The sequence below is a fragment of the Balearica regulorum genome, chromosome 19, assembly GCF_011004875.1.
Source record: "Balearica regulorum gibbericeps isolate bBalReg1 chromosome 19, bBalReg1.pri, whole genome shotgun sequence".
NCBI lineage: Eukaryota > Metazoa > Chordata > Aves > Gruiformes > Gruidae > Balearica > Balearica regulorum.
In genome coordinates, this window is record NC_046202.1 from 8,943,123 (window position 1) to 8,955,583 (window position 12,461).

The 12,461-nt window shown below is 55.4% G+C and overlaps 1 protein-coding gene across 1 annotated transcript in view; it reads right to left on the reverse strand.

Moving 5' to 3' along the window:
• Positions 1-1,144: 1,144 nt before the first annotated feature.
• ATP2A3 (ATPase sarcoplasmic/endoplasmic reticulum Ca2+ transporting 3) overlaps positions 1,145-12,461 on the reverse strand; it is a 53,734-nt gene continuing 42,417 nt past the window's right edge. The window contains 11 exon segments of the mRNA XM_075771361.1: positions 1,145-1,311; positions 5,585-5,632; positions 5,635-5,657; positions 7,866-7,983; positions 8,622-8,739; positions 9,176-9,309; positions 9,991-10,076; positions 10,187-10,389; positions 11,122-11,342; positions 11,436-11,771; positions 12,243-12,461. Coding sequence (XP_075627476.1) covers positions 1,288-1,311; positions 5,585-5,632; positions 5,635-5,657; positions 7,866-7,983; positions 8,622-8,739; positions 9,176-9,309; positions 9,991-10,076; positions 10,187-10,389; positions 11,122-11,342; positions 11,436-11,771; positions 12,243-12,461 — 1,530 coding nt within the window. The 3' untranslated portion in view covers positions 1,145-1,287.

Genomic DNA, 12,461 nt, shown 5'->3' on the forward strand with positions numbered 1-12,461 from the left:
AGAAATCACTCGCAGCCAGCTCCTCTGCTGACACAGCTCCATGGAGAAAGATCAGTTTACTGGATCCCAAAATCCACTCCTCATCCACAGACTCTCGCTGCAGCCTGTCACTCCTGCTGCAGAAAATTCCCAGGAAGATAAAATAAAGCTGGTGCCGTATAAAAAGGGATGCCACGACAAACACCGCTCACGGAGAAGGACTATGTACAAGCATACATTCATTCCTGTCTCGAAGGCAGATCACCGATGTCAACGATGCCCTGTACAAGACAGCGATGTCCTCCGAGGCAGAGGACACAAACTCATGGACGTGCTCCTAAGGACTTAAGCTCTACTCCTGCCAGGGAAATAGTTAAAAATCGACCAAGTAGAGAAAGCGTGACCAGAAGTGAGTGGCAGACATGAGGAACGTGAAGTCAGTCACCCCCGTGCTTTGTCTGAAATGGTTGCCCCTATGAGGAAGAGGGCTACGGCTTAAATAGCGCAGAAGGGATCTAACAAGACGCCGGATGGAGAACAGACAAGACTAGGTCATGCTTTGGTGTCGGATGAGCCCAAGAAGGCACGGGGCTTTCCACAACATGGGGGTCAAACAGGACAGTGTGATCAATGGGGAGAACTTCAATTTCCACCACACGCGCCTGACTTCGACGTATGAACGCACGTCCGCGAGAGCCACACCACCACTGTGGTGTAAAGCTACTTCCAGCTGCTGCAGCCCGCAGGCACCGTGGCGATGCGCTCACCGACACCGTGGACATCATCGAGGGTCAGCGACCCCAACCCACGGCCCCCTCGCCTCCCTCCCCTGCCCTCACCCACCGCCAAGCCCTTCCTGGCCCCACGAGCTGCCCTGCGCATCCTGCCCGGCTTGGGGACACAGCCTCCCACCCGCGCTCCGCATAGTGCCTAAAATCCCGACTGCCCCCCTTGATCTCCCGTGAAGGACGCCTTGCCTGAGCTCACCCGGTCAGGGTGAAAATTGGAAAGAGGGTCTCAAATTTTGCAGGAATAAATCTCCAAGGAACTGCGTTACGACGACCCAGGTCCACACAGCTCTGTCCCCAAACCCTACGCCAGCTGTCCAGTAATTGCACTCTTATGTACAGGAAAAAGAAAGCTACGAAACAAAACAAAATCAGTATTTTTCTTTTCGACGATTCACCCGCATTTGTCTGATAGTCGGACACATGCATGTCCTGCTGGCTTCTAGCGATGGTCACGCATGCAAGACTTCAGTCCGAGTTACAAGTTAGGGATCCTTTAGTTAGGAGCGTTTCCTTCGTGTCATTCATTTCTTGTCCTCTTCTCCTGAAACGAAGGGAAAAAAAAGAGGAGGAAAAAGTATTGGTGAGGGTTCAAAAGCAAACCAGCTCCCTGTTTTTGTTATCAAGAGAGGTTGCTCCTGGGTTGATGCCAGAAGGGACCTGGGATCCCGTCTGCACAACTGCAGCCACTGCAGCTCAGGCTGCACGAGGAGGAGGATGCCGGTCCCCGGGTGAGGAAGGGCTCGGCACACTCAGCCTGCAGGAGGTAGGAAAAGGGATGAGTGGGAGCCATGCAGGCAGGAACAGCGGGAAGGCGAGCAGGCAGGGATCCCTCGTTATTGCTCCTAACGAGAGCATCAGGGAGCACCCAGGGAAAGGCAGCGGCACAGAGAAGAGGACACTCACCGCATCCCACCGCCCATCCCAAAGCCCCATCCCCACCCCAGCCAGGCAGATGGATACTACTCCACGGGCAGACACTACTTACATACACTAAATACATATATTTACACCCACATATACCTCCAGACCAACTGGCAAGGACCAATCTACGCATTGCAGTCGCTGCCCCAGCCCCAGGGCTGCCCGTCTCCCTACCCTACTGATGGATGGAGTCGGACGTGGAAGGTAACAGGCAACATGGTCTGAAAAAAAGGCTGCGGTGTTCAGTTTGAACTTGGCGTGAGCCAGAGCTTGACTCACACCAACTAAACCCCCAGTTTTCAAAAGGTCAATGGCAGCGTCCCCGAGGAAGCAGCTACTCTTCAGCCCAGGGCTGGGAGAGACCCTGCTGGCAGCTCAGTCTGCCCAGAATAGGGTTTTTTTTTCTTAAAAAAAAAATAAACCAAAAAACCCACAAGGCAGCACTTCCTGAGAAGAGTTAGAAAAATCGCTTACATGAATCTTTCAACCCTATTTCTCTATCTTTCATGGCAGCACACATCACCGAACACATCTCGCAGAGGACCGCTGTTACTCTGCTCTCGACAAATCGGGGTCCTGCCTGGGGTTATCGGCGAGGCTCCGCGCCCGCCACCAGCCCTGGTGCCAACAAAGCTTCCGGGGGAATTAATCAGCAACCGGAGAGAAAGAAAAAAAACGTTTTTACAACTTCTGCCAAAATTTCTTTCCAGCGCTGGCTGGAGAGCCCAGCCCTCATATCTTGAGATAAAATTGATCGCTGCAACAGCAGCATCCCTCTGGATGACCTCTGCACCGTGGCTTCAGAGCGACGCAGGGATGCTGGCGACTGCGCTGTATCAAATCTCATCGCAACGATCAAAATTCAGCCCCTCCAAGTTGCAGGGGTGTCTCTTCAGCAGTTCTGGCAGCTCAACGGTCCCCGCCGGGTGACACACCAGCGGTTATTTGCAGCCACAGCACTTCCTCTAAGTGCTTCACCCTGTGGTTGTGCAAACGGCGGGGGGGGGTTGACCGCACCATATGGCGGGCAGGGACAGGAAGGGGACACGGGTGCAGTGCTGACAATGAGCGTTTAACCACAGTGGATGCTCTTCAAAACGTAACTCTCAGGCCTCCAAGTCATTCCCTTGGCACCGAGCCGGGGGTTTCCGTGAGAACGGCAGGCAGCCGAGCGCCCGGCCCCCGCGTCGCTGCAGTGGGACGCAGGTCCCTCAACGCCAGTGTCTGGCTCTCCTCTCCGCACACCGGTGACAAGGGCGGGGGGGGATCCGTGGGCCTGTTTGCGGGATTGATGGGGCGGTTGGGATCCACCCGCTCCCACCCGGATCCTGCCTCATGCCGCCAAGCTTCTCCGGGCTCTGAGAGTCCTTCGACTCTTGCAAACCTGCAACCCAACAACGCGAGCTCATCTCCTACAAGATCTGCTGCCCACCAGAACAGCTGAGGCTTTTTGGGGTGGTTTTTTTTTTTTTTTTATTGCTTTTGACTTCCCTCTTAACAGGTTCCCATCAAAGGTAAAGCTGGAGGGACGCAGCTGCCAGCTGAGATCGCTTCCTCCACCGAGGGAAACACCGCAGCCCTCAGCTCTGAAAACTGCACGTCTGCCCCACGGCACCCCGAGCTTCAGCCGGGACCCCGGACCCCAGGAGAGAACCAAAGGGGAAATCCTCCTCCCATCCCTTTGCAATCCCAGGGCAGCAGCACCGAGAGCTTCCCTCTGCCCTTCCAGCTCTAAAGCGTGGCACACGCATGTACACAAAAAAAAAAACCAAACCCCAAGAGAGGGTAGGGAAAAAAAAGAAAAACTAAAAAGCAAAGCAGCAGAGCTGTAAAATCCCATCTGAAGAGGTTCCGGCACCGAAAGGTGCAGCGCCGCGCTCCTTCAGAGCATCCCCCAGCTCAGGCGAAGGACTTGGCCCGTGGGGACGCATTCCTCCCCCGGCGCCAGCGCCCCGCCAAGGTAGCTGTGCGCAGAGATTACCCTACAAGGGCAGCCACGGCCGCTCGCTCCTGGCTCTCTGCTGCGCCGCGGAGAGGGACGCCGGCCTCCCCCGCGGGGAAAGCGGGCAGCTGCCACAGCCCCTGTGTTCCCGGGGGGCTTTCGGGGGGCTGCCCTCGTCCCCAGGTGCGGGTACGCAGGGGAGATGAGGGCAAGCGGCTCCTTTTCGCTACGTGCTGCAGGTTTTTTGTGATGGGACGGGGAGATTTTGGTCCCTGCAGATTTCGGGCTGTCTCAGGGGGATGGGGAGCCCTGGCCAGCCCCGGCAGGCAGTGTGACACACTTGTCGCTGCACGGCCACCTCTGCCAGCTCTTCTGCTCTGGGAGGACATTAAAGCACAAAGGTGACACCGACTTTGCAGATAAGAGGGCAAACCTCAGCAGTGAAGATGTTCACCCGAGGGTGCGATCTCACCTGCACATCAGCTGCGACGGCAGGAGGCTGCGGAGCATCACGCTGCCTGCCGGGGAGGGGACAGCCACCCAGCGGTAAGGCCACCGCCTCACAGCTCCTGCAAAATCCCCCAGGGATGGCCAGGGACAAACAGCTGTATCAATGCTAATCTGCCACAAAACACGCCAAGACAATTCCTGTGCGTCAAAACTCCTGATCTTCAGTGACGCTGCCGCCGTCAGGGCGGCCACGTACCTGCGTTGCGGAGAGCACCCGTGTCTTGACTCGCCCCTGCTTCTGCCACGGCACAGGGGAGAAGCAGCAGCTGGGCACGGCTCTGCCGCCCAACGTGCTGGAAACCAGTGAAACCACCACGGTGGCAACACCGACACCCGCGATGGGTTTGCTTCGAGATGGTGAAGATGAGGAGGCCCAGGGATGGTGCAGGAAGGCAGGAGGGGAGCAGGCTGGCCGCGGCAGCAGGTGCATGGAGGGGCACAAGCACTGGGGTGATCTCAGTGTCCAGTCTGGATTTTGTACCTTTGGAGAACCACCCAGGAAAAAGACTTCTGCGAGGTCTTGGCACGGATGCCTGGAAACCTTCCTCCTGCATGCCACGGAGCTCAGAAAGCAATACACTTAAATGCACAGAGGACAGCAAATATACAAAATACCAGGGCAAGAGGTCCTGGAGGGTGGACAGCCCTTGTGAGCCTGCTAGCCCGTATCTGTGTGATAGACACCTGAGACAGCCTTGGAGAACGTCTCCACGTTCCTGACCAGAACATCCGCAGGTTGCACCAAGCCAACCTAGCCCAGCCGTGCACTTTTGCGTCTGTCTCACGCTCACATTGCCTCCCAAAACTGAGACAGCAGAAACCTCGGAGAGGCCAGAGATGGACGAAGGCAGCGACACATGCCAAGCATGCAAGATGAGAGGCTGGAAGTGACCGGGGTGACGGGGAGAGGAACGTAAAATGCCGAGAGCATGGTGAAAACTGAAGAGTCTCAGCTTTCTGCCGCTTCAAGGGCAGGGAAAATTCAGCATAATGGAAACACGACTTATCTAAATCTGATCAAAGGAGAAAGTTTTCCATGCAAAACCTGAATCAGCAGAACTCACAGCTAGACGTTTGCATCCCTCAACTGAACGCCCTTGGCCATCCCTCAGATTTTGGCCTCAGAAGGTCCCACACTGGAGACCACCCCCAAGCATTGGCCTTGCAGATGCAAGCGGTAGCCTGGCCCCCCTGGCCAAATTGGCCACACAAACAGCTGCTTCACGGGCTTTTTAGACCTTATTTTGAAGCAAAACACAGAGGCCAGTGTGGGAAAGGAGACCCTGTCTGGGTACAGGGGCCCTGGGCTCTGTTATCAGCTGATTTTCCAAGCCACGTTCACCCAGACATGGTCCAAGCAGGTCCCCACCACACACAAGCAAGACTTTGGAGGAAGCACGAGAATACGGCATTCGGGGAAGAGACACGTAAGAAAGCCAACCCTTGCTCTGGAGTCCTGCAGGTTTTCAACTGGTGGTCCCCGCTCCACGTGTGTCTTACCGTCCTGAGAATGCCTGGCAAAAAAATCACAATACCACATTTAAAAGTGGCTTTTTGTGGTTGGATTTTTTTGGGTTTTTTGTTTGCTTTTCAAAGCCCAGAGCAATTAGGAAGATGCAGGATTTCAATGATTTCTTTCAAATGTGATGATGTAAGCGTGATTTTGCCCCGTAGCCGTGATTGAAACCCATGGGAAACCCTTGCTGGATGAGACACAGAGCGACCCGTGAGCATCAGGGGATGTGACCATGGGGATGAGGGCAGCTCAGAGGACCCGGCATGTCAGGAGCACTGCATGGGAGGAGGAAACACTCTGAGCTGGTACGATGGGACTCGAAAGGATCGTATGCCTGCCAGAAACCCCGCTGTGCTCGGAGCCGGGCTGGCAGAGCTGAAAAAAAGCCATTCGTCCAACAGTGCTGAGTTTTTATAGAGAAATGCAAAGTGTGGGAGAAAGAAAGACTCATCCCCAGATCACAGATGGTGAACTGAAGACCGAGGGCATGCACGGGATGCAACAGCCAGGAATTAAACCAGCTCTCCCACACCCCAGCCCAGTGCCACGCCATAAAATTGTTGCTACAGGCTTGCAGTTGTATGATAAAACAAGCCTGGGTGATGCAAATCACCTATTGGTTTGTTGAGGGATGCGACAATTAAATAAAAACAAGCTAGAAACAATTTCTATCTGGTCTGTAAAATAAGAGCCCCTGCACCTCTGTTTCTCAGCGGAGGCTTTGCCAAGCAATCGCTGTGGTTATGCATCAGCTTGTCGCAGAAAGGAAAGCTGACGTGAGCACCTCCACTGCGCCGGGAGCCGGCAATGGGGAGCGCAATCCGTTTGTGATTGTTTCCTGCTTGCAATCGTTTTCCATCCTGTATTTCCAGCTTTTTGCATGGTTCTGCTCCATGAGAAACCAAACAGGGCTGTTACGATGCCCTAAATCCCTCCCCTGCCAGGGCTGGACGGACTTGCCTTCAGTCCTCAACCACAAGAGTGGCTTCGCAGTTTTCTTGGGTCATTATTAAGGGGTGAAGGCAAAAGGAAGGGGTTTTCTAGGATGCTGGTTACTTAAGGGGAGCAAAAAAAGGTTTGAGCAAGGTGATGCCGTGGAAGGACATCCAGTCCCCACACTCAGGTTGCTCATCTGCACCCCCCCCCCAGGGCCACCACATTTTCCCTGGGCAAGGATGGTGTGCCCTTCTCCCTGCCATCATTGTTGGGGCAAATACACCCTGAAAAAATGAATCAAATCTGTTTTCCTGGAGAGGGGCCAGCCCTGTGGCAGCCACGGCCCCGTGGCCACTGCCAGCAAAACCTGCAGATTTAACTCAGTGCCGAGATAGCACCCACAGCAACGGCTTTTGCAAGAAATGAAAGAAAAGATGGTATCATCTCTTTGGAGGGCTGCCTAAACACATGCTGTGATTTACAGCTCGCAGCCCAGGAGCACATGGGAATTGCTGCCCCGGTGTCACAGGAGCCGCTTCTCCTCCGCATGTGCCACGGGCCAGATCCTGAGAGGTGCTGGCCAAGAGCAACTCCATTAAAACCAGTTTACAAGGTGTTCAGCTCTCACTTGATCTTAACATGAAGCAGCAAATACAAGATCATAGGAACATAGGATATCCTGAGTTGGAAGGGACCCATGAGGATCATCGAATCCAACTCCTGGCTCCACACAGGACCAGCCGAATCGGAGCATATGACTGAGGGCGTTATCCAGACACTTCTTGAACTCAGTCAAGCTCGGTGCTGTGACCACTTCCCTGGGGAGCCTGTTCCCGTGCCTGACCACCCTCTCAGTGAGGAACCTTTTCAAGATAAGGATCAAGATAGGGGGGTGAAAGATTGGGGGGGGGGGAAAGAAGGATTCCTGTTAGAAACCAGAATTTGATTTGTTCTGTTTTATAAGAGAAGGGAATCAGTTCCCTGAGGTTCGAGAGGCGTTGGATAATCACACATGGCAGGTTTATCTAGCGCTCCAGCTCCTACAGGAGTATTTCAAGCAGATGTAAGTACCAAATGCTCTACCTGGTGTGGCACTCGGGAAGGAAGGGGCAGGAGAAAAAGTCCCTTTTCATAGTGAAGGTGGATGAACATGCAAGTGCAGACACTATGCGAGCACAGGAGGTGAGTGAGGTGTCCGTGAAGCCACCATGACCCCCAAGCAAAGCGCCATGGAGCAAACATCAGCCAGCGTGGTGCAGACCATGCTCACCATCCAGGTGGTTGCGGGAAAGGTACTTGAGTCCTTCGTCCAGCAGGATAACGGGCAGGGAGATTTTCATTACAACCACCCACTGTGGCCAGCTCAGGGGCGTTACCTGGAAGATGAGCTGCAAGGTGGAAAGGATTGGACATGTCAATAGGGAAAGAGGTGGGATTTTTTGGTTTGTTTTAAAGGTCAGGTTGTATGGCACAGGTTGAGAAAGGGTCAACACAGATACAAGGAGGGAGGATCCAGACAGCCCAAAGACCAGGATTTCTTCAAGGTCTGTCAGGATCCCAAGGTGGCTCTTGGTCAAGATCAGTAAAAAATGAATTCCTTCATCTCTCCTGCAGGAGGAAAGTGAGGCACAAGCTAGGACTATATGTGCCCACAGACACTTGGCAGGGGACAAAGGACAATGTAACGTCCTGGGCACAGCGACCCACTTCATCTTAGCATCCTTAGGCATCAACTGAGGCATCACCAGCCTTGGACTGCAAAGGGAGGCGATGCCTCCAAAAGGTGCTGATATCTCCATACCCCTTTGCATTGCCTATATGGAGACCTTCTGACTTAAGTAAAGGCTCATTGGGGCAGGGTGTCTCCTGGTGCCTATGTTGGTTCAAGTCACAGGACCTAGTCCTGAGGGCACACGCTGGGGACAACTGTCCCAGAAGCTTCCAGACCTAAAGACTGCTCCAGGGACGTCCTTGCCCACAGCAGAAACCCCCTGGGCTGCGCGCGGAGGTGGCACAGGGCACTCACAGGCATGGGCTTGACATAGAGGATGAGGAAGTGCAGAGCCATGGACATGACGATGGCCCCCAGCAGCCAGATGTTGAGCCATGGTGGCATCCGCAGCAGCGACTGGTTCTCAGAGACACTGCAAAAGTGAGGAGACAGCATTAGCCCCAATAACCTCCTGCTCCCCACGCCTGCCCAAGCTGGGGGTTCCCACTCCTCTCCAAGGCTCTACACTATATCCCCTCTCTCCCAGGCTGTTCAGCTTCAAGTTTTGCCATGATTTGGATCTGGACACCCATCTCAACGCAACCAGCCGTGCCTGGATTAGGACTGGTGGTTAACAGGGCCAAACTGCTAATGGATACAGATCCAGTCCTTTCTCCACCATGATCGACAGCAGCACACTGTCTTGGAGGAGTTTATTTACAGTGAGCCCACGGGTCCCCTGCGAGAACAGTCCAAATGGTTCTGCTGAGTCAAAGCAAAGCCCTCATCCCAACAAGGGATGCTCAAAGAGACCCTACATAGAATTGGTCATACAGAGAGCATACAGAGCAATCCTGTGGCCACCCTACCTGTTCAGAGCGTTGCACATTTCGATTGTCACCAGCACGGACAGAGCCATTGTGGTTGGGTATCGGGACTCGAAGATCTCACAGTCGATTCCTTCAAAGATGGGGTTGTCCTCAGTGCACCTCATGAAGTTCCTCTGTCAGCACAGGAAACCGCTGGTAAATACATGGCAGAGCAGCAGTGTGGGAAAGGCAGGAAAGAGGAGGAAGAGGTCGACTGGTTGGGGGGGGCACACGGTGAACCTTGATTACTAGGGGTGCTGTTAAATATCCCACAGTTCACAGCAAGTGATAAAACTGTCTAAAGTGACCCAACTTCTGCTGTGGTTGGGGCTGGTGACACCCATTATGTGGTTGTGCATGCACATGTGGTGTGCAGGTTTATCTAGCTCACATGAAACACGTGGTTGGGGCTTTGGGGTTATGGCTGGATAGTGGCTTGGAGATTTTCACATGCACCAGCACATGCTTCCATTGCACATGACATCGGGGTGCGATGGCACCTGTTTTCCCACCACCTTGTTCAGACCAACAGTAATGTATAAATCAATCCCTTTCAATGTGGGATCAGGTACAGGAGCTACTTTGAGTCTCTTTGGATCAAGTTGGCTGCTGGCAGAAGCAAGACTGGAAACACAAGCCTGAGGGAGAGAATTTGTTTTTCCTTTTAAATTAATGTCTTCTCCACCAGGAATCTGAGAACACTACAATAACCGCAGAAGAAAGGTAGAGGAAAGATCCTAATGCCTGATTCCATGCCCGAATCCATGCCCTCACCCACCTGCTCAACACGTCGGCCCGTTCCCCTCCCAACTCACCAGCTGATGGAAGGAGACCTGCGGTCCCTCGGCGTCGTACAAGAACCACCAGGTCGCTGCACCCACCGTGGCCAGGCCCACGTACACTGCAGCCGAGAGAGACACCCTTACCCCCAGCACCCAGCAAGGGGTCCCCGACCGCGTGGCACCCCACGCCAGTCCTCGTCCTCCACCCACTGGCGCCGGTGGGTCTCACCTCCGATGGCCAGGTAGCGGAAGAAGAGCCAGCCGCTGATGAGGGGCTCCTTGGGGTTGCGGGGCAGCTTGTCCATGATGTCCAGGTCAGGGGGGTTGAAGCCCAGTGCAGTGGCCGGCAGCCCGTCCGTCACCAGGTTCACCCACAGCAGCTGTACGGGGATGAGGGCCTCGGGCAAGCCCAGGATGGCCGTCAGGAAGATGCTGTGCAGAAAAAAACAGAGATGCCGAATTAGACGAGCTCTGGGCAGCCAGAGAAAGTGTCTGTGTTGTGCAAGGGGAGAGCAAGCAGGCACCCTGGATCCAAACACCCCAAACTGAATATTCACCCAAAGTCCTGCAGATGAACCCACAGCCCCTGAGTCAGGAACCTGAAGTCCATGACTGAATTTTGCAGCTAAAATTTGTTCCTGTTGCTATTAAAATTTGCTTTGCCCTCGAAACCCAACCATTGATGTCCCCATGGCCACACAGGTTCCCGTTCCCAGCACAAACTCCTCTGCTCAAACGCAAGGACAAAGGATGCCCAAGTGATGCCAAGGCTGTGCCCACGTCACCAAGGACGGCACTGATTCACTGGGCAGGGACAGGGAGAGCTGCCCAGGAGCTGATGCAAGGTGCATCAGTGCGACCTGGTGGCAACAGCCTGTGCACAAATATCTGCGCCCGTCTTCAACGCTGGCATGGGCTTAATTAGGCAATGCATTAACCAAACAGCTCCTGAGGGGTGGCATGATTATAAAACTACAAAAGTCCCCTTGCCCCTGGGGAATGAGACAAAGCATAGCTGCTCTGTTTGGTACCCGGGGTTACAATTTTGGGCGCCACATGCTGCCGGGGCAGGGGACACGGCCAGGACTGCAGGTCACCTGCCCCAGGGGATGTATCCCCACTGCTGCTCCCCCCAGCATGGTGCCCAGTGGGGGGGTCTCTCACCAAACGACCTCCCCGACATTGGAAGAGATGAGATAGCGGATGAACTGCTTCATGTTGTTGTAAATGGCCCTGCCCTCCTCAACGGCTGACACGATGGTGGAGAAATTGTCGTCAGAGAGCACCATCTCCGCGGCTGACTTGGCGACGGCCGTGCCCGACCCCATGGCGATGCCAATCTCCGCTTTCTTCAGGGCCGGGGCGTCGTTGACACCATCGCCTGTCTGCACGAAGCCGTGATTAACAGGGTGCAAGGGGCTGGACCAGGCAGAGAGGAGGGCACCAGGGGGTGGGGGACGCGTCCCGGGGGGACTCACCATGGCGGTGATCTCGTGGAAGGACTGGAGGTACTCGACGATGCGGGACTTGTGTGCCGGCTCCACACGGGCGAAGCATCGGGCATCACGGCACGCCTGCCGCTGCACCTCAGGGGGCAGCTCGTCGAACTCCCGGCCCGTGTAGGCTTTGCCAGCCACGTCCTCGCTCTCTGAGAAGATGCCGATCCTGCGGCAGATGGCCACTGCCGTGCCCTTGTTGTCACCGGTGATCATGATGACGCGGATGCCGGCCTTGCGGCACATCTCGATGGAGGAGGTCACCTCCTTGCGGGGAGGGTCCAGCATCCCCACGCAGCCCACAAAGGTCAGGTTGTTCTGGTGGGGAAGGACAGCCCCGGACCCACATTAACCCCCAGGGATGCAGCCGCTTCCCTCCCTGCTGTGACGCCACCCTGGGCACACGGATTTCCCTGGGAGGAAACTTTGAGGAGGTTTCCTACCACCAGCCCCAGAGATAGCCCCAGTGCAATGGGGTGCTCCCATCCCCTCTGCTGCTCCTCGCACCTTTTCGCTTTGCTCCCCTCCTCCCCGTCCCTCTTAGTGGTCCCCAGGCCCCTCTCAGTGGTCACCCCATGGGGATGGATGCCTGGTGGAATGGGGCTGATGGGCTCAGGACCAGCCCCGCTGCATGCAGCTCTGCACCGGTGTTTGCAGAGGAGTAGCCGAGCCATTGCACTGCCCGCTGCCCACAGAGAAACCAGAGAGAAAATACTGTTGGGGCAGCTGGAAGTGGGTGGGAAAATTTGTGAGGAAAAAAGCTTGAGGAGAAAGCCCCCGGTGCCGTACCTCGTAGTGGATGAAGGCGGCGGTGTCGTGCAGCTGCATGGTCTCCCTGCGGACGGGCGCATCGTGGGTGGCCAGGGCCAGGCAGCGCAGCGTGTCGATGCCCATACCCCAGTCCCGGATCCTGCCCAGGATCTTCTCCCGCACCGGGGCCGTCAGCGGGACCCTGGCAGTGCCCACGCGGACGTGGGTGCAGCGCTCGATCACGCTTTCTGGGGCGCC